At 28.8% G+C, this 21,720-nt stretch overlaps 1 protein-coding gene across 2 annotated transcripts in view; it reads right to left on the bottom strand.

Moving 5' to 3' along the window:
- Conv (convoluted) overlaps positions 1-19,088 on the bottom strand; it is a 35,110-nt gene extending 16,022 nt beyond the window's left edge. The window contains exons 1-6 of one of the 2 annotated variants that reach the window (XM_064049438.1): positions 18,909-19,088; positions 18,548-18,822; positions 12,319-12,488; positions 11,910-12,265; positions 5,798-6,044; positions 4,881-5,747 (exon numbers count right to left, since the gene is read on the bottom strand). In XM_064049438.1, coding sequence (XP_063905508.1) covers positions 4,881-5,747; positions 5,798-6,044; positions 11,910-12,265; positions 12,319-12,488; positions 18,548-18,809 — 1,902 coding nt within the window. In that variant the 5' untranslated portion in view covers positions 18,810-18,822; positions 18,909-19,088. The remainder of the gene's footprint in view (positions 1-4,880; positions 5,748-5,797; positions 6,045-11,909; positions 12,266-12,318; positions 12,489-18,547; positions 18,823-18,908) is intronic. The other variant, XM_064049437.1, reaches the window with a different exon arrangement.
- Between the last annotated feature and the right edge of the window lie 2,632 nt (positions 19,089-21,720).

Genomic DNA, 21,720 nt, shown 5'->3' with positions numbered 1-21,720 from the left:
GTCTGATTTCCAATTTTTAGCTTTTTCAAACTTCTCATTTTATACTTTTTCGTTTTTTCATTTTTGGTTTTTCGATTTTACAATTTTGCAATTTTTCCATTTTTTGATTTGAAAAGTTGAAAAATCGAAAAGTAAAACTTCGATAAACAAAAAAATCGGAAAAAATGAGAAAAAGGAAGGCTGAAAAAACAAAAAAGTGGAAAATCGAAAATCTGCAAATCATAAGAAAATAGAAACATGGAAAAACTAAAAATCAAGTAACTTAATCAAAAAAATTAGTCAATCAAAAAATTGGAACATCCAAAAATGGTAAAATGCACAAATTATAGAATCGTCAAAACTGCAAAGTCGAAAAACTAACTCTGAATGATCGAAAATTTGAAAAGTTAAAATTCGAAAAATGAAAAATAAATAAATTAAAAATCGAAGAAATAAAAACGTTTTAAAATCCAATGACTGAAAAATGGAAATGTCTTAAAATCGCAAAATTGAACAAAAAATTTTTTTAATGAGTACATTTATTAGATAGGTATATTATATGAAATGGAAACTTGAAAAATTGCAAATCAAAATCTGAAGAAACGAAAAATTGAAAAAACGAGAAACTGAAAAATCTAAAATTGAAAAAACAAAAACCCAAAAATCTAAAAGTTGGAAAATTGAGAAACCAAAAAATCTAAAATTGAAAAAATGAAAAATTCAAAAATCAGAAAGTTGAAAAATCGAAAGCTGAAAACCGAAAAACTGCAAATCGAGAAATCGAAAAATTAAAAATTTGAAAATTTTCACATTCAAAAAAGAAAAATTATTATAAAATCAGGATATTGAAAAACCGAAAAATTGAAAAAAATAAAGTAAATAAAAAACCGAAACGAAAAATTGAGAATCGAAAAACTGAGAAATTGATAATGGAAAAATTAAAAACTGAAAATCGAAAAATTGCAAAAGCTAAAAATTAAAGTTGAAAAGACAAAAGATTATAACATCGAAACATTGAAAAAATAAAGAAAGTAAAAACCGAAACGAGAATTAGCAAATCGAAAAATTGAAAAACTAAAAACTTAAACCAAAAAATTGCAAAAGCTAAATAATGAAAAACCGAAAAACTGGAAAATTAAAAATTGAAAACTCGGGAAACCGCAAATCTATAAACTGAAATATCTAAAAGTTGGAAAATTAAAAAACTGAAAACTTTAAAAGTTGCATTCGTAAAATTGAAGAAACAAAAAATTGAAAAAATTGAGAAGGAGAAAACAAAAAATTATATAATCGTAACATTGAAAAATCGAAAAATTGTAAAAATTAAGAAAAGGAAAAACAGAAACGAAAATTCCAAATCGAAGAATCCAAGAAAGGAAATATTGAAAAATTTAAAAATTCAAAATATATAAATAGAAAACTCCAGAAATTTCAAACAGAAAAATTGCAAAATATAAAAGTTGAAAAAACGAGAAAAACGAAAAATTGATAAAATCGAAACATTGAAAACTAGAATAATTGAAAAAATAAAGAAAATAGAAAACCGAGAGGAAAATTTGCAAACAGAAAAACTGAAAAATTCAATATTCAAAAATCGAGAAAATAAAAAATCTAAAATTGAGAAAACAAAAAACTCAAAAATCTAAAAGTTAAAAAATTGGGAAACCGAAAAATCTAAAATAGAAAAAATAAAAAATTCAAAAATTATTATGTTGAAAAAGAATCCAAAATTTGAAAATTTTCACAATCAAAAAAGAAAAATTATAAAATCAGAACATTGAAAAACCGAAAAATTGAAAAAATAAAGTAAATAAAAAACCGAAACGAAAAATTGCGAATCGAACAAAACTGAAAATTGAAAAATTAAAAACTGAAAACTCGAGAAACTCAAATCGAAAAATTGCAAAAGTTAAAAATTAAAGTTGAAACGACAAAAGATTATAAAATCAAAACATTGAAAAAATAAAAAGAAAGTAAAAAACCGAAACGAGAATTAGCAAATCGAAAAACTGAAAAATTATAACCCGAAAAAAAACTCGAGAAACTCAAATCGTAAAATTGCAAAACTGGAAAAATAAAAATTGAAAACTCGTGAAACAGCAAATCTATAAACTGACATATCCAAGTTGGATAATTAAAAAACTGAAAATTTTAAAAGTTTTAAGAAACGAAAAATTGAAAAAGTTGAAAAGGAGAAAACAAAATCGTAATATTGAAAAATCAAAAAAATGTAAAAATAAAGAAAAGGAAAAACCGACACGAAAAATTCCAAATCGCAAAATTGAAGAAATGGAATATTAAAAAATCCAAAAATTCAAAATATAAAAATTGAAAACTCCAAAAATTTTAAGCATAAAAATTGCAAAATCTAAAAATAGAAAAAACAAGAAAATTGAAAAATTGATAAAATCGAAACATTGGGAACTCGAATAATTGAAAAAATAAAAAAAATAGAAAACCGAGAGGAAAATTTGCAAATAGAAATACTAAAAAATTAAAAATTCAAAAAATGGAGAAACTGAAAAATCTAAAATTGAAAAAACGAAAAATTCAAAAATCTTAAAGTTGAAAAATCGAAAAATTGAAAAATTCCACATTATAGAAAGAAAACTTATAAAATCAGAACATTTGAAAACCGAAATCGAATCGAAAAGTTGAAAAAATAAAGAAAATATAAAACCGAAACCAAAAACTGCAAATCGAAAAATTGAAAAATTAAAAACTTGAAAACTCGAGAAACTCAAATCGAAAAATTGCAAAAGCTAAAATCTGAAAAATCGAAAAGCTGAAAACTTAAAAATTGAAAACTCGTGAATGCGTAAATCTAAAAACTGAAATATCCAAAAGTTGGATAAATTAAAAAACTAAAAACTTTTAAAATGAAGAGTCGAAAAATTGCATTGGTAAAATTGAAAAAAAATGAGGAGGAGAAAACGAAAAATTATACAATCGTAACAATTGAAAAATCCAAAAATTGTAGAAATAAAGGAAAGGAAACACTGAGACGAAAAATTCCAAATCTAAAAATTGAAAATTTAAAACATGGAAACTCCAGAAATTTTAAATAGAAAAACTGCAAAATCTAAAAATTGAAAAATCAAGATAAACGAAAAATTGAAAAATCGCAAATTAAAAAACTGAAAAACTGGAAAAACTAAAAAAAATTGAAAAAATTAAAATTGAAAAAAATTATAAAATCGAAACAATGAAAACTCCTGAGAGGAAAATTTGTAAATCGATAAACTGAAAAATTAAAAATTCAAAAATCGAGAAACTAAATTCTGAAATTGAAAAAACGAAAAATTCAAAATCTGAAAAATTGAAAACCGAAAAATTGCAAACACCAAAAATTGAAAAATTTCACATTGCATAAAGGGAAATTATAAAAACAGAACATTTGAAAACCGAAAAATTAAAAAAATATGGAAAATTAAAAAACGAAAGCAAAAATTACAAATCGAAAAATTGAAAAATTAAAAATCGAAAACTCGTGAAACTGCAAATCTAAAAGTCGAAATATGCAAAAGTTGAAAAGTCAAGGGACTGAAAATACGAAAAGTTGCCTTCGTAGAATTGAAGAAGCAAAAGAAAATGAAAAATTGGAAAACTGGAAATCGATAAATTAAAGAAACAAATAATTTAAAAAACTTAAATTGAGAAAACAAAACGAAAAATTGCAAATCGAAAAATCGAAGAATTAAAAATTTGAATTTCGTTAGATTGAAAGTCTAAAAATTGAAGAAACAAGAAAAACGAAAAACTGATAAAATTAAAGTCGAAAAAACAAAAAATTATAAAATCAAAACATTGAAAAATCAAATAGCTGAAAAATAAAGAAAATAAAATACCGAAACAAAAATTTGCAAATCAAAAAATTGAGAAACTAAAAATTAGAAACTCCTGAAACTGTAAATCTAAAAACTGAAATAGGTATATAAAAGTTGGAAAATCGAAAACCTGAAAACTTTAAAAATGAAAATTCGAAAGTTGCATTCGTAAAATTGAAAAACCAGAAAAATGAAAAATTAAAATTTGGAAACCGATAAATTAAAAAAAAAATTTAGAATGAATAAACAAAAAATTATAAAAGCGGAACACTGAAAAATCAATTCCGTTACTTTGAATTAAGTCAATTTGTCAGAAGCGTTTAAAGGATATATCTATCCTCCACTCTGTAATTTTCATTTTAAATATTTTTAACATTTAAAAATCGAAAACTTGTAAAACTTAAGAAAATAAAAAAAAATGGAGAAATGAAAAATTGAAAAAATTCAAAATTGGAAATTCGAGAAATTGCAAAATCTAAAAATTAAAGAAACAAGGAAAACTAAAAATTGAAAAATGTCAAATCGAAAAACTAAAGAACGGAAGAATTGACAGAATTAAAAAAACAAAAAAAATACAAAATTGGATGATTGAAAAAATAAAAAAATAATAAACCGAAACCTAAAATTGAAAATCGAAAAATAGAAAATTTCACATGTTGTAAAAAAATACACAATCTTGAAAACTCGAAAAATTACAAATCGAAAAACTAATGAAACAAAAAAAAATGAAAAATTGAACCATTGAAAAATTCAAGTCAAAACAGCTGCTTTACGTCACTGAGAGGTCATCAAAAAACACTAATCTCAAAAATGTTTGTAATTCTTCAAAGAAGCAAAATTTATTGATCTGCGCTTCAGGGGCGAGGAAAATTCGGTCGAAATAACCTTCAATCAATTTTTTTTTTTTTTTGGCAGTAATTTTGACAATTCGTTTGAGATGAAATCCACCCTGTACAAATTTACAACAACCATATTTACTTAGGACAGTATAAATAAAGCAATGTTCAAGCGACCTAAAATGTTTCAGTCCGCCCCTGCTAAATTCTGTGCGACTCTGAAAACCACTCTACTCACCTCCAAATATAAATACTGCAATGAACTCAGCTCGTTAATGGCAACCCATGGAGGCTTCGAAATTCCGTTATAATTGAGATTAAGTTTCCGCAGAGTGAGCAAATTAGTAAAACTACCCTGCACTAAACTATCCCCTAATCGGTTATAACTCAAATCCAGAGTCAACAGGGAATTCATGCTCGGCCACAATTTCGGAGGGATTTCTTCAAAGTCGTTATACGCTAAATCTAATTCAGAGACTGATATCGGTAGGATAAACAATTTCGTTAAGTGATTGTTCCGAAGGGTGAGCATCCTGGTGCTAGCAAGTCGTGTAAGACCACTTCTTGCGATATCTCTCAACCTATTGTTGCTCAAATCTAGCTCAAGCAAAGTGGGGAGAGCCCCAAAAGTGCTCGGTTTGATCGTCTCCAGAGAATTGTAGCTCAAATTCAACGTTCTCAAAGAGAACAAAGTCTGGAAGACGCTGTTGAAAATGTCGCTCAGATTGTTGTGAGAGACGTCTATAGTGTGAAGTTCGTACAACTTCGGGAAACTTCCTTTGGGAATTTTTTCGATGGAGTTGTGAGAAACGTTCAAAATTTTCAGCCCACTCATGTTATGCAGAGGAATTTGATCAAAAATTGTCAAAAGATTGTAGGAGAGCTGTATTTCAGTGGCGTACGTCGTCTCATCGAACGCCTTTTTCGGGATCGACTCTATCCTGTTGTAGGACAAATCCAGCCTAGTGATGTTGGCGCAGTTCTTGAAAGCGCCACTCTCGATCTTACTAATATTGTTTTTCGATAAGTTGATGTTCGTCAAGTAAATATCCTTGAAGGCGAGCTTCTGGATTTCGGTCACGTTGTTTTCGGAGACATCTATTGTCTGCAATGGGGGTTTTAACGAATGAAGGGGAGGAAAAGATTCCTGCTTACGTCTATGAATTTCAATTCGAAGAACATTTGATAGTCGATTTTCTTGAGGAAGTTTCGGGCCAAGTCGATGGTTCCCACTTGAGCAAGCGAGCCGAAAGTGCCTCTGCCGATGTCTGTGATTGCATTGTCTGAGAGGTAAAGTCGACGCAGGAAACGCATTCCTCGGAATGTGTTCGAATCCAAACGTTTGATTTTGTTGAAGGACATATTGAGGACCTTCAGGATTGTGTTGCGGGCGAAGGCACCCCTGAAATTGGATTTGGGTTGTTTAGATAGATAAAACAAGTATGCAGAATAAAGTTAATTTAGTTCGGATTCTGCTGACTAAAGGTCAGACGGAAAATTGCTAAACAAACAAGTATTCGGAACTGTTACGATTCACTTCCTGGGGCGGGCTGGAGAATTCGACGCAAGTAATTATCGTTTAGGAAGTGAAATGTTTAAATTAAAACGAAAATAGTTTACGACTACGAAATGAGAAAAAAACAAGTACTTTAATTTTAATTATTTATTTAGTGGTTACTAAAAAAAATTGATTGAAGGTTATTTTGACAAAACTTTCCTTGCTCCCAAAATAACACTACCGCAGTTTTTGGGTTGAATTTTTCACTTTTTGATTTTTTTGTTTCTCCAATTTTTTGCAATTTCAAGGGTAAGTTTTTGAGTTTCTCGATTCTCCAACTTTTTAGATTTTGAAATTTTTCGGCTTGAATTTCTCGAATCTTCAATTTTTCAATGATTCGCTTTTTCAATGTTTCAATTCCATAATGTTTTGTTTTTTCAATTTTAGTTTTTTCAATTTTTCGATATGCAGTTTTACGACTTTCCGTTTTTCTTGTTTCTTCAATTTTTAGATTTTGCAACTTTTAGATTCTTTAACTTTTCATTTCTTCAAATTTTTGATTTGCAGTTTTTTCTTTCGGTTTTTTAATTCGTACATTTTCGCAATTTTTCAATTCTTCAATTTTTCTTTTTTTTTTGGTTTCTCCATTTTTTCTATTTGCAATTTTTCGAGATTTCAAGGGTAAATTTTTGAGTTTTTCAATTTTTCACTTTTTAGATTTTGCAATTTTTCGATTGAGTTTCTCAAATATTCAATTTTTCAAGTTTTTTGTTTCAGTTTTTTATTTTCTTCAATTTTTCAATTATTCGCTTTATCAATGTTTCAATTCTATATTGTTTTGTTTTTTCAATTGCAGTTTTTTCAATTTTTGGTTTCTTCAGTTTTTCGATCTGCGATTTTTCGCTTTTCTTGTTTTTTCAATTTTTAGATTCTTTAATTCTTCATTTATTCAAATTTTCGATTTACACTTTTACGTTTCAGTTTTTTAATTAGTTCAATTTCACAATTTCTCAATTCTTCAATTTTTCTTTTTTTTTGGTTCCTTCAATTTTCGATTTGCATTGTTTCGGGTTTTCAACTATATGTTTTTGAGTTTTTCAATTTTCCGACTTTTTAGATTTTGCAATTTTTCAATTTGAGTTTCTCGAATTTTTCAATTTTTTTGTTCCAGTTTATATTTTCTTTAATTTTTCAATTATTCGTTTCTTCAGTTTTTCGATGTACAATTTTTCGGTTTTTCGCTTTTCCTGTTTCATCAATTTTTAGATTCTTTAATTCTTCATTTATTCAAATTTTCGATTTGCAGTATTACGTTTGGGTTTTTTAATTTGTTGATTTTTACAATTTCCTAATTCTTGAATTTTGGTTTCTTCAGTTTTCGCTTTGCAATTTTTAGTTTTCAAATTCAAATTTTTCAAGTTTTCAAATTTTCCAAATTTTTAAATTTTGCAATTTTTCGATTTTTACGTTTCAGTTTTTTATTTTTCTTTTAATTTTTCAATTATTTCAGTGTTTCGATTCTATAATGTTTTGTTTTTTCAATTTTAGTTTTTTCAATTTTTCGTTTCTTCAGTTGTTGGATCTGCGATTTTTTGATTTTTCGTTTTTCTTGTTTCTTCAATTTTTAGATTTTGCAATTTTTAGATTCTTTAACTTTTAATTTCTTCAAATTTTCGATTTGTAGTTTTTCGTTTGGGTTTTTTAATTCGTTCATTTTCACAATTTCTCAGTTCTTCAATTTTTCTTTTTTTTTTTTTGGTTCATTCAGTTTTCGATTTCCAATTTTCCGAGTTTTCAAGTGTAAATTTTTGAGTTTTTGAATTTTTCAACTTTCTAGATTTTACAATTTTTCGATTTGAGTTTCTCGACTCTTCAATTTTTCAATTTTTTCGTTTCAGTTTTTTTTTTAATTTTTCAGTTCGTTTTTTCAGGATTTCGATTCTATAATGTTTTGTTTTTTCAATTTTAGTTTTTTCAATTTTTCGTTTCTTCAGTTTTTCGATCTGCGATTTTTCGATTTTCGTTTTTCTTGTTTCTTCAATTTTTAGATTTTGCATTTTTTAGATCCCTTAATTTTTCATTTCTTCTAATTTTTGATTTGCAATTTTCCATTTCGATTTTTTAATTTGTTCATTTTCACAATTTCCCAATTCTTCAATTTTTTTTGTTTCTTCAGTTTTTTGATTTGGAATTTTCAGAATTTACAATTTTTTGATTTGAGTTTCTGGAATTTTCTCAATTTTTCAATATTTTCGTTTCAGTTTTTGATTTTCTTTAATTTTTCAATTACTCGATTTTTCGATGTTTCAATTTTATATTTTTTTTGTGTTTTCCATTTCATTATTTTTTGCTATTTTTCAATTTTTATTTTTTTTTTGTTTATTCAAATTTGCGAAATACATCTTTTCGAGTTTTCATTTTTAAAATTTTCAGTTTCCCGATTCTACAAATTTTGGATGTTTTAATTTTTGTTATAATTGTGAAAGTACTTCACTTTTTCAATTTTTTTTGTCAATTTTCATTTGTTCAATTTTCGATTTACAGTTTTTCATTTTGGTCTTTTTTCTTTATTTTTACAATTTATCGGTTTTTCAATGTTTTTTTTTTCAAAGTGCATTTTTTTAATTTTTGGATTTTTCAATTTTTGGATTTGCAATTTTTTGTTATACAATTTTTCAATATTTCAACTTTTAGATTTTTCAATTTTTCGCTTTCGTTTCTTCAATTTTTTATTTGCAATTTTTTTAGATTTCATGTTAAATATGTGTGTAATAATTATTTTTAAAATGTTTCACTTCTTCAATTTTTCGATTTTAAAATTTTTCCATTTTTTAATTTGTTCATTTTCACAATTTTTCGATTTTTCAATGTTGTGTCTATTCAATTGTGACTTTTTTTCAATATTTGGATTTTCAATTTTTCTCTTTTTCAATATTTAGATTTTTAATTTTTCGTTTTGTGAATTTTAGATTTTTCAGTTTCTTTATTCCTCAATTTTTCGTTTCTTCACTTTTCGTTTTAAATATGCATCTAATAATTATTATAATTTTTAAAGTGTTTCACTTTTTCAATTTTTCCATTTTAAAATTTTTCCATTTTTCAATTTAGATCTTATAACTTTTTCACTGATAGATTATCAGTGTTATAGTTTTTCAACTTTACAATTTTGACGATTATATAATTTTTCGATTTCACTGTTTTTGTGTTTTCCCTTAACCATTTCATCAAAATTTTCTAATTTCAAGTTGCTCAATTTTTAGTTTTTCAATGTTCGTATTTTTTATTTTTTGTTTTTTCAATCTCAATTTTTCATTTTTTGTTTTTGTTTTTGTCAATTATACGATATGGATATTCGAGTTTTTTTGGATGTTACAATTTCAAATTTTTCAATTATTTTTCGATTTTTCAATTTTTCATTTCTTCAATTTTTCGATTTACAATGTTTCTTTTCTAATTTTTTTTTTCACTCTGAAGTTCTTTAATTTTTGGGGTTTGCAATTTTAGAGTCAATTTTCGATTTGCAATTTTTCAGTATTCAATTGTTCGATTTTTCAACTTTTAGATTTTTTATTTTTCGTTTTTTATTTTATTTCGTTTAATTATTTTTAAAATGTTTAATTTTTTCAATTTTACGATTTTAGAAATTTCAATTTGTAAATTATTGGATTTTAAACCTTTTGCATTTATTCGATTTCTCATTTTTTTTTTATTTTTAATTTTTCAATTTCTCGATATTTCATTTTTGACGATTCTATAATTTTTGGATTTTACATTTTTTGCTTTTTCAAAATTTTCGATTTTTAGCTTTTAGATTTGATTTTTCGTTTCTTCAGTCCTTCGATTTGCAATTTTTCGATTTTCCCCTTTTACGATTTTACAATTCATCATTTTTCGGTTTTCGAATTTTCAGTTTTGTCCGTTTTTTTAATTTGCAAAAAGTGTAAAATGGAAAGTTTGAAAAATCTTTGCCCTTTTCCAAAAACTGAAAAATCAAAAATTTAAAAATTTCAAAAATTGGAAAGTAGAAATATAAACATAATGTAAAAAATGGTAAAATTAAAATGTCGAAAAATTAAAATTTGCCAAAATTAAAATGTTGAAAACTTGAGAAATACATAGAACAATTGAAAAATCAAGAAATCGAAAAACCCAGATGTCGACATATCGACAATTCGAAAAATAAAAAAAAGGAATATGAAAGAATTTAAAAGTCGGGAAATCGAAACATCAAAAAATCGTAATATCGAAAAATGTGAAATTTTAAAAATCGCGAAATTGGAAAATTCCAAAAGTGCAATGTCAAAAAATTGAGAAAGCGAAAAAACGAAAAATTGAAAAGGCAATAAGTCAAAAAATCGAAAAACCGAGACATCGAAAAATCGAAACATCGAAAGATTGAGAACTCGAAGAAAAGTTGAAGAATCGAAAAATTAAAAAATCCCAAAACTGAACAATAGAAAAAACGAAATATTGTAAAATCTAAATATTTAAAATTAAAGATATCGGAAAATTAGGTAACTGAAAAATTCAAAATTTGCAAAATTGAAAAATTTTAAAATTGGAAAATCGAGGAATTAAAAAATCAAGGACCGAAAATTTGAAGAATGAAATAAACGAAAAATTGTATAATATAATCGAAAGAAACATTGAAAAAATAAAGGAAATGAAGAAACAAAAAATTATGATACAAAATCGAGAAAATGAAATAAAAAAAATCGGGAAAATGATGAACTTGAAAAACTGAGGAATTAAAAAAGTGAAAAATCGAAAAATGGAAAATTCTAAAATCCAAAAATTGCAAATCGAAGAAAAAATAAAAACGAAAAATTATTATATCAAAAAATTAGTCGAAGGTAAATAAATTAAGATTTTTCGAAAAACAATGTAATATTAATAATGGCAGTATTACATTCCGAAATTTTCGGGAAAATGGAGTGCATTGATAAACGACAATTGTAAAATTATAATATTTTTCATATTTCAGAGAGGATTTATTCGGCAAAATTTTGAGATTATTTAATCAATTTTTTGGCAGGGGATAAATTAATAAATTTTGAATAACAATTGACCATGATTACGATAACCTTAAAATGTTCGCAAGATTAGCTAATTACAAAATCTTGTTATACAATTTAGTAATGCAGGAGTATCTTATTTTATAAAAATAAAAACAATTTACAACCGTAAATTTTGGAGATGACGTCAGACGTCATAAAACTCTTGGAGGGGATGAGTAGATAATTTTTAGTTGGAGTTTTATCATCTTTACATGCACTAATATACATAGAAATTTGACAACAATCGGTCTAGTAGTTTCAAAATTTATCTGTCTATTAAAAATCCGGACAGACGACAGACAGACAGACAGACAGACAGACAGACAGAAGTCACGAAAGATCGAGAAAACATAAGAGGAAGGAGTCGGCCGATGACCCCGTTTACAATACTTTCTTAGCTTACGCTCGACAAGTAATAAATTTACTCAAAAAAGGTGATGCGACGTAGGTATTACATTGTCAGTAAAACCGCGATAAACTGCACCTGCACCCTTGACAAGCCGTAGTTTTTCCGACATTTATCTCCGAAAATATATTTTCTGTTTTGTCAAAGCATGGCGCCATGTCACGCCCGGCACAAACTTAGATATATGACCATCGTTATTTAACTTTAGTGAGAAACTCCGCAAATGTGCAGATACGCGCAAGAAACGAACATCCCACTAAAAAATTTCCACATCCCCATTCATCATCCTCAAATCCTCATTCCTACCTCGTCAACTCCGTGATATTATTATGTGACACGTTGAAAAACGACAATTTCGTCAAATCCGCGAGATGGCTCGAATCCACCTTTCTAATACCATTATAGCTCAAATCTAGAATTTCCACGTCCCTCAACCCCTTGAACTGGTTCCTTTTCAACTCAGGGATGCGATTCCCGTGCAAATCCAGCATTTTCAGCTTCCTCAACGGTTGCAAACTTTCTATAGGCGGAGTTGTTAAATATCCATTTGATAAAAATAGCCGCAGAAGTCGGCCGCTTACGGAGCTTTCGGCGAAAGCGTCTTTCGGAAGGCTGGTCATATTATGGCCATCAATTTTCAGGACGGTGAGATTACCTAAAATCTGTTAAAAAAATTCGAGGTGTTGGCTATTGTCAGAGTAATTGAAGCTCAAACCTTAAAGGCCAGGGTGGGGAATTCCTGCAGGCTGGAGTTAATCAGATGGAGCTCATTCAAAGTCTCATTCACACCCAGAAAAGTGTGCTCTTCGATAATCTCAATTGGCGTGTCTTGAATTAGTAATGTTCGTAAATTTAGCTTGTAGAGGAGGCTGCCGAAAAGTCTTGCTGCAAATATATGCATTTTTTTAAGTCTATATATCATTGGTATTCTAGCTAAAACTAAAAGTCACAAAAAGCTCAAGTTTGGTCCAAATTCTGTAAATTTACGAGAAAAAAACAACAAAATGAAAGAACAAAATATTTAACCGAATTGTTTTATCTATTTCTTCATTATTAGATAAGTTCCGGATGTCTTACGTCACATGAGGTAGGACGATACATAATTCTGATAGGTCTAATATGAGACTGACGTCACAGAATCGCGGCACATTTTAAATTGCATCCAATCATCGTTGGTCATTTTTGATGGCGGGAATTGTTAAAATTTAAATTTGGTGCTTATTTAAAAGTCGTTGCTAAATTTACACAGAAGCCAATCTTAAAAATCTATAATTCTTTATACAATAATTACATATGTGTATATAGGTTCAGAAAATTAATAGTAATTTATAGCAATTTTAAATTTTACTTATGGATGGACATTTTTACTTCTCAAGCGTAAAGTAAGAAAAAAAAAAAAAGTAAGTGTTACAATAAGGTTTATCCGGCGAATTGTTATTTTCATGTTTTCTCGACGTTTCAGGACCCCTAAAGTATGAAAAAAATAGATCTCCCTTTCTGTCTGCGTATCTGTCGTCGGTGTAAATATTTGCTAGGCAGATAATTTTCGAATCTAGTATACCGGTTTTGTCAAATTTTATGTGTAAGCGCTTAATGGCTCAGATGATTAAGGTCAGTTCACATTATGAGATTTCTCTTAGGAACTTTCTTATGCTAAGTAGTTCCTTATGGTTTTCTTGTGATTGCTTAAGAATGAACGCTATGAGCAATGCTCAAGTTTTGGGGTTTTCATCGTTGTGCAATTACTTGTGATTTTATTAGGGTTGGTTATGACATTTAGCCTTGAATCTAATATTTTCTAACCTATAAAAATTGTCAGAAAACACATAGCGTTTATGTACACAAAATAACGTAAACGAACAAATAACGAACCTAAAATCAGCTGACAATAGTGACAAATGGGTATAGGTAACCTCAAATCGGGTGATCAAAAGGTTTTCAGATTAGAGTTGGCCATATAAATATTTCGCATGTTTTTGATTAAACTGTACATGTCAAAAAATCAAAATTTTGAATTACAAATGAGGTTATGCATGACATTTACAGTTTGATCAAAGACAGGACAAATATTTCCATGGTCAACTCTAATCTGAAAACTTTTTGAACACCCGTTATATGTTGAAATTTGTTTTATTTTATGGAAAAGTGCATTTTTACCCAAGAAAATACGTATAACATTGATTTTAATATTGCTCAAAAACTTTTCGGAAAGGAACACTTCCTGATGTGAAGTCTGACTGAGTTGGAAAGCATTTGTGGACCTTCGGTTGACCTTGAGAGGAACTTATCTTTAATTATATCGAATACCATGAGTCCCATCTAACTTTACTAACATATCTTTTTTCTTCAGAATTTATCTTGCCATTCGAGCTGACTTGCCATTAAAACTTATATTAAAAAAAATTGACCTAGGATTATTTTGACAGAACTTCCCTCGTCCCTGTAGTACAAGCTAACAAATCCAGTTTTTGCAATATTTTATTTATTTTCGTGAGAAATACTATAAATTAAAACATTATAGATAATATCGGACACAACATAAGAAATAACAGTGGTTCATGAGGGGATCGAACCAGCTACTTTTCCCTTATTAACAGGACGCTTCAACAGATGATTGCTCTCAAAGTGTTATAAAATGTTATATTTCAATTCGATTTTTTTGTGAAAATTTGGACGTATAGAATAAAAAATCAAGGCGGATTCATAAACTACAAATATAAAAGTATGTTATTTTGTAAAATTTAAACAGCATTTGCTTTGACGTGATGTCATCAAATTGTTGATAAAGATGATTAGACAAATTTTTGTTAGCATTTTATCATTTACATGATATTTCTAAAATAGATATGTACATATAAAATTTGATAGACAAAGAACCGACAATACACAGACGGAAATGGGAGACTTATTTTTTCATACTTTGGACGTCATGAAATGTTGAAATAGCCACGGAAAATAAAAAAGTCTATTCTTATGTAAAATTGCAAAAATTAATTTGATAATACCCTTCTATGGAAGAATATTACAACTACTTGTTACCAAAATTATGACCTAGTATATACTTACTGACACCATTATAAAGTTTATAATTTGGTTATATCGATTTTTGTTTCGTCGCTTCATTTTCAGTTTTTTTTTTTTTCTTTTTATGGATATTTACTAAGTGTATACTTCATGTATACTTATTTATACCTTTTTTATTTCCAAGTACATATACAGGATGTTCCAACGGTGATGAAAGATTATGCATTCTCCACGAATTACTGAAATTGAAAAATCCGATATAACTAATTTAGGGTCAGAATTTAAATTGTACTTGCAACTACATTATTTTTAATGTAATGAAAAATATATTTTTAAAATTTGCATTATTTGTTAAAAATGACAAAAAAAGTTCAATTATTCAACAATTTTCAACATATTGATATTAAGAAAATAGTCATATTTAAAAATTACCTTGACAAATGTACTGGATGATTTTTTTCAATTTCTGCTTACGTCAGAACTAGAGCAGAAATTTAAAAAATCACTTGGCAATTTTCAAAAATGACAATTTTTTGGGGGTTTACCCTATCGGTTTTTATTAAATTAAAAATCTAAAAATATTTCAACAATGAGAATTGTAGCAACAGAATAAACAGAACAGGAGAACAGAGGTGAAATAGAAAACAAAAGCAACCGAAGCAACCAAAAGAACCCAAGGAGTAAAATGAATAGAGCAGGCAAAACAAAGGAAGCAAAGAGGACAGAACTAACAAGGAACATAGGGAACAAAAGGATGGCGGGAACAGAAAAGGTTAAATAAACAGAATTAACAGAAGGAACAGAAGAAACAAGATGAACAGAACAAAAAGAACAGAACACAGAGAACATAGAAATCTAAGGGTCAGAGGCAACAAAAGCAATATAGTGTAGAATGAACAGAAGCAACAGAAGGAACAGAAGGAACAGAAGGAACAGAAGGAACAGAAGGAACAGAAGGAACAGAAGGAACAGAAGGAACAGAAGGAACAGAAGGAACAAAAGGAACAAAAGGAACAGAAGCAATAGAAGAAACAGAAGGAACAGAAATAACAGAAGGAACATAAGGAACAGAAGGAGCAGAAGGGACAGAAGAAACAGAAGGAACAAAAGAAACAGAAGGAACAAAAAGAACAGAGGAAGTAGAAGAAACAGAACAGAGAAAATTGAACAAAAGGAACAAAGGAAACAAAGTCAATAGATTGTGCAAAATTTCAAATGTCCATCTTTAAAAAAAGTGAAGCTGTAAATTTTTAAATATGGAGTTTTTTAATAAAATTTCAATTATTTTGCCAATTATTTTTCATCAAGGAGCCGTTGTGGTTGATATTATTTTTACTTCCCAAGCGTAAGCGAAGGAAGTATTGTAATCGAGTCTGTCGGCCGAGTCTCTACTTTTACGTTTCTTCAACCTTTCATCACCCCTAGAGGACGAAGAAATAGGTTTCCCGTTTCCGTCAGTCTGTACGTCTGTTTGTCCGTCTGTCCGTCCGTCTATCTGTCCGTCTGTCTCTTCCTTCTGTCTGTCCATCTGTCTGTCCCTGTGTCTGTCTGTCTGTCCTACACATGTAGTTTATGTTGAGTTTTTACCCGAAACGCCCAGATTTTTGGAAAAAAAATCAAAATTATAAAACAACATTTTGCAATTTAATTTTGAATCTACGAAACGAATTGAAATCTTACAGATGTTTTAACGTTATGATAAATTTTTAATCAAAATATATTTACTTATCACCTCCAAATATGTAGTTGATGACGTCAGCCCAAAATTTTGTCGCATAAATCCTATCTAAAATGTAGAAAATATGATGAGTCTGTATCATTCCGTTAATATTTTGGGATTTGCTTATACAGGATGACTCAAAAAAATTAATGAATGGGTGAATTTATTTTATTGATTTAATCAGGAACTACAAAATCGAATGCTTTAAAATCTTGGAGATGTTTTAAAGTTATTATAAGCATGCGAAATTTTTTATCAAAATGTATTTGCTCATCCCCCTAAAAAATTGATAATGTCTCCTCAAAATTTTGCTGAACACATAGTATCATATATGTGCAAAGTAGAATGAATCTATACTTGTAATTTATCACTGCATTAATATTTTTTAGATTTGTTAATACAGGGTGACTCAAAAAAAATAGATCAGTCGATTTATTTCATTGAATAAATCAAAAATTGCAAAACTGTGATTCATCATTGCATTCATATTTTGATTAAAATAAGAACGAGTCACCCAATTTTCCCTAAAATGTGAAAATACAAACGTCTTTATTTAATAAGAATGATATTCAGTTTGTTTTGACGGGACGAACTCATTCAAATCATACTAATTTCTACGTGACATTCTTCCGATGTAAAAACATAAACACTTTCAAGTTGTTTTTGTTATCGAGAATTACCTAACGACGTACAGTAATGGAGTCCGTTGGGCAATTTGGTAGTTTCATATTTTCTCGATATCTCATAACCCCTAGATAAGGCCATAGCTAGGGGGAGGCTAGGGGATGCTGAGCCTCCCTTAGATCTAGACAAGTTATAATTAACCAAATGTGAATTACAACATCGAAAATCAAAATAAAATGTAGTGTTTTATTCAATAAGTGAAAGTCAGTGCAATAAAAAAGTCTGGACCGTCGGCATTGTGATCCGATTATTGCAATTCGTAGAAAACATCTGTTGTGAAATATCCTGTTTAATTGGGGTTGCTGCGGCAGCATGTGCAAGCGTTGTTAGAAGGAAGCGAGTCCGAAGTCAAGCTGAGTTGCATTTCCTTTTCCGCGATTGCTAAGTATCGACTCAATCAAAATTAAGGAGGTCATGTCATTACTCCGCAACTATGGTCGGTCACATGACTATAGTTGTCAATATATAACTTTTGGCTCGCACCTGAAGAAGTTAGTTGTATTAGTTGTATTTGTATTTGTAGTTGAAGAAGTAGTTGTAGTTGTAGCAGACAAGGGATAATTGTAACCAACACCCGTACAGCGACATTTTCTTCTAATAAATTTGGTATACTGCCCAATCTGTTTGAATTGCCAACCCCTACGCGCAACACATCTTTTAGTTTGGTTTCTGTTTTACTCTCACGTCTACAAGTTGATAAGTGTTATCGCTATTTGTCTTAAGTTACCAGTACCATAAATGATTTTCAGTTCAGTCTTCAGTCGCATTCTGTTATTACATGCAGCAGACGATAGATACATATTTTTATTTTAGCTTATAATAGTTACCATAAAAACCAATAAAATTCGCAAAATCAAATCTTTTAATTTTTCGAAAGAGCTGCATTTGATAAGCTGTATTTTATGGGCGAGGGAAGTTCTGCCGAAGTAACCTTCAACCAATTTTTTCCTATTTTCATAGAATCTAAATCTACAAAATTTAATTACAACTTTGATATGTAACCTTCAAAAGGAACACCCTGTGTATATGAAAATAACTGTAAATTGTAGCTCTCTTAGCAAATTCTATTAGATGGCGTCGAAGATTTGTTGGTCTCCTTGTATATTTAAAAAAAAAACATAAACGCTGTTTAAAAACAAAAATTAAATTTGAAGGAATGATATCAATAAATTAGGGTAATTCCAGTAAAAATAGTGTCATCAAGTTGACCTTGATTTTTTGAAAACATTGTGCTGTATCTCTACAATAAACCGAAAATTTAATCGATGACAGCTGACAACGCAGAAATGTTAATTATACACAACAGTATGGATTCAGAAAACTCAGGAGTTTTTCCACATCAACTTGATGACTTTCTCAATTCAACACACGTTATGTATAGATATAATAAAAATATATTATTAATTAATAATAACAATAATGAATGTGCGTGTCTAGAAGTGTGTCAAACTCTAGCTTTTTGTGGGTTCGATTCGGGTTCGTCGCTTTAAGGTAGTCCAAATAAATAAAAAATTACCAATGTGACTTTTGTAGATTGTAAGTCTCTCAATGGGCAGCTTAAAGGCGGCTAAATTATTAAGGGCTACACTCATGCTGGCTAAGTTAGTGTTATTGCAGCTCACGTAAATTCCTTGGTCGGATTCGATGTCGCACGTACAAGGATGTAAAAGTAAATATTCCTCAGGGCACCTGTAGAGAGGTCCTGGAGGAATGTAACCAGCACTTGCGACTTCCCATAGTGCTAGACACAGCACGAACGATAATATTATCCTTGCCATTTTTAACTTCTCTCTAAAAATAACGTGTGTATTGTGAAACTTTCTTCGCTCTGTTCCATCTACAAGACTATTTATTTTGACTTAATGAGGTGTACTTACCCGTCAGTGCAATCATTTTGAAAAATAACAAATCTATTTACAATATTTACACGAACAACAGCCACAAACACAGTTAAGTTACATTGCACTTCTTATTCATGTCTTTAACATTTAACTTTTACCTCTCCAAGGTAAGCAAGCGGAGCGTAGTTTAGAGGCGACTGCTTTAATTTCCTGCCGGGGCAAGAACTTTCTATTTATCGAAACTACTTTTTCCTGCCGGATGTACACGGCTATTATTATTATCATCGATAATAATTTTAATTAATTGTGAATTTGTGACTCATTCATCCACAAATATCCGAAATAACTGATCATGAGTAATATAGGAAATTCCTGCAAGAATTTTAAAAGTTCACAGTTGCAGGAAATTTGCTGTAGTCACTCCTGCGCCATCTCTTCAGTATAGCGGCAAGCTTACAGATTGAGCTTCTGCGACTAGATGGCAGGGTGGTGTCGAATCGGTATTTTCGACGTTGGCAGACATTGATTTTGGCATGAACTTCAATAAATTAAGTTTGACTGGGTTGGCGCTTTTTAATTAATAATTCTCTGCTAAAATGATTTCATTTAATTTCGCTCAAGTTTATGCGTAATCATTTTATGGTAAAACGAGGTTAACGTAACGGTTGACGATGAAAGGATAAGTGATTTAAATGATGGAATGTAACATAAACTTTTGAGATTTATAGCAACTGTGTTTTACAAAAATTGTAATTTTTGTTTACTTTTTCATGAATATTTTTGGAACTTGTCATTTTTCGTAAAACAATTTAAATTAAAGTAAATAAATCAAATTTTCTCTTCAGAAGAAAATATATAAATGTTATTGTATTAAATGTATGAATTATAAAAAAACCGTAATAAAACTTTCAAAATTTTCCCAAAAAAATAACTTATAAGTTTTAAATTCTACTTCAAACAAGCTAGTTTTTTCACTATAAAGACAGTTATGGGCAAGCACTTCGTCGAATTTTACATTGAAATCGTTACATAAAATTTTTTATCCAAAAAAATTTGGAACTAATAATTGTAGATTCTTAGTCAATATTTCTCCTGATTTACATCTAATTTAATATTTTCTAGACGTCTCGTAAATTTTAGGGTACATTAAAGAAGTTCTATTCTATGTTTGTAAAAAAAAAAATATTAAAAAAAGTAAATATATAGATGTATCCGTCAGAAAAAAATAAAAAACAAATCATGTAAAAAAAAACGGATACTCGTATATTAGTGTTACTTTGGTGATTATGATATTTATTATGAAATACAACTGCAAGGAGTTCTTTTTCAACTCCCTGTTACTTTTCTTAAGCTGTTAAAAACCAAAAATTTTAAAATATCGGGTTGCACAAAATATATTTAAATGATTGTTATTAATTTTTGACTTTTTGAAACAAAAAATAATTCAATCAAACTAATTTTGGCGGATGACATACGCTCTAAGAAAATAAAAGGCGGGTGGGCGGGGCTAGTATTCTTATTAGTTAAAGTAAGACTGATTTTGGCAGATGATATACCCTCTAAGAAAATAGAAGGATATATCATTTGCCAAAATCAGTCTTGTTTTAGTAAGTACTAGCCCCGCCCACCCGCCCTCTGTTTTCTTAGAAGGTATGTCATTATTCACCAAAATCAGTATTACCTTAAGAAGTACTAGTTGTTATCTTGTGTAATATGATACTTACAGTAAATATAAAAAAAAATGTTTGAGGGTTATCTAGGCAAAACATCCCTCGCCTCTGAAGTACAATAAAACAAATTTAGAGAATATTTGGATGCTTTAAAATAAATTTTAGTTAGCGTTTTACAATCTAAAAAAAATTTGGTCGAAGGTTATTTCGACAGAACTTCCCTCGTCCTTGAAGTAAAACCCAATAAATCCCCTTCCGTTGAAAAAGTGTGGAATTTGATTTTGAGATTTTTGTTTTTTACCCCTATAAAGTAAAAACCAGGCACGTAAATAAAAAACTCCGAAAAATCGAAAAGCAAAAACATTGAAAATTCAAGTATCGAAAATTGAAAACTTATGTCGAATTCGGCTTTTTCTGGATCTTTTCATGTGTCGATTTCTCGATGGTTTAATTTTCAATTTTTCATTGTTTCGAATTTTCCCGATTTTTCGATTTTTCGCCTTTTCGATTTTTCTATTTTCCACTGTTTCGATATTTCAATTTTTCGATTCTTTGATTCTTCAATTGTTCGATTATTCAACTCGTTTTTTTTTTAATTTCAGATCATTGGACTGCTCGATTTCTAGTTTTTCGTTTTCAGATTTTCATTCTTTTAAATTTCCCATTTATCAATTTTTCAATTGTTCCATTTTACGATTTGTTAATATTTTTAAATTTCTATTTTTCGATTTTTCAAGTCTTCTATTTCTCAACTTTACGGCACTTCTATTTTGGGATTTTTTTCGTTTCTGTATTTCTCACTTTTTTAATATTTTAATTTTAGATTTGTCGGTTTATCGATTCCTCGAATTTTCACCTTTTCGATTTCTCGACGTTTCAATTTCTCGATTTCGCGTTTATTCGATTTTTCAACTTTTTGTGTTTTCGATATTGCAAATTTTCAATTTTCGAAAATTTCGAGTTTTCGATTTTCCCATGTATCAAATTTTCCGTCTTTCAATATTTGATTTTTTTTAATTTCGACCTGATCTGACCTGATTCGTTGAATTTTCGATTTTTCAATGTTCGAATTTTCAAATTACCTACATATTTCCTTTTCGGTTTTCCGACTTTCAGTTTTTAAATTTTTGGATTTTTCAAACTTCCGAATTTTCACATTCTCGATTTTTCAATTTTTC

The sequence above is a fragment of the Zophobas morio genome, unplaced genomic scaffold, assembly GCF_036711695.1.
Source record: "Zophobas morio isolate AGI-343-1 ecotype UQ-CSIRO unplaced genomic scaffold, CSIRO_AGI_Zmor_V1 ptg000007l, whole genome shotgun sequence".
In the NCBI taxonomy this organism is placed as follows: Eukaryota; Metazoa; Arthropoda; class Insecta; order Coleoptera; family Tenebrionidae; genus Zophobas; species Zophobas morio.
The sequence above is the reverse complement of the archived record's forward strand: the minus strand, read 5'-3'. Positions and strand labels throughout refer to the sequence as shown.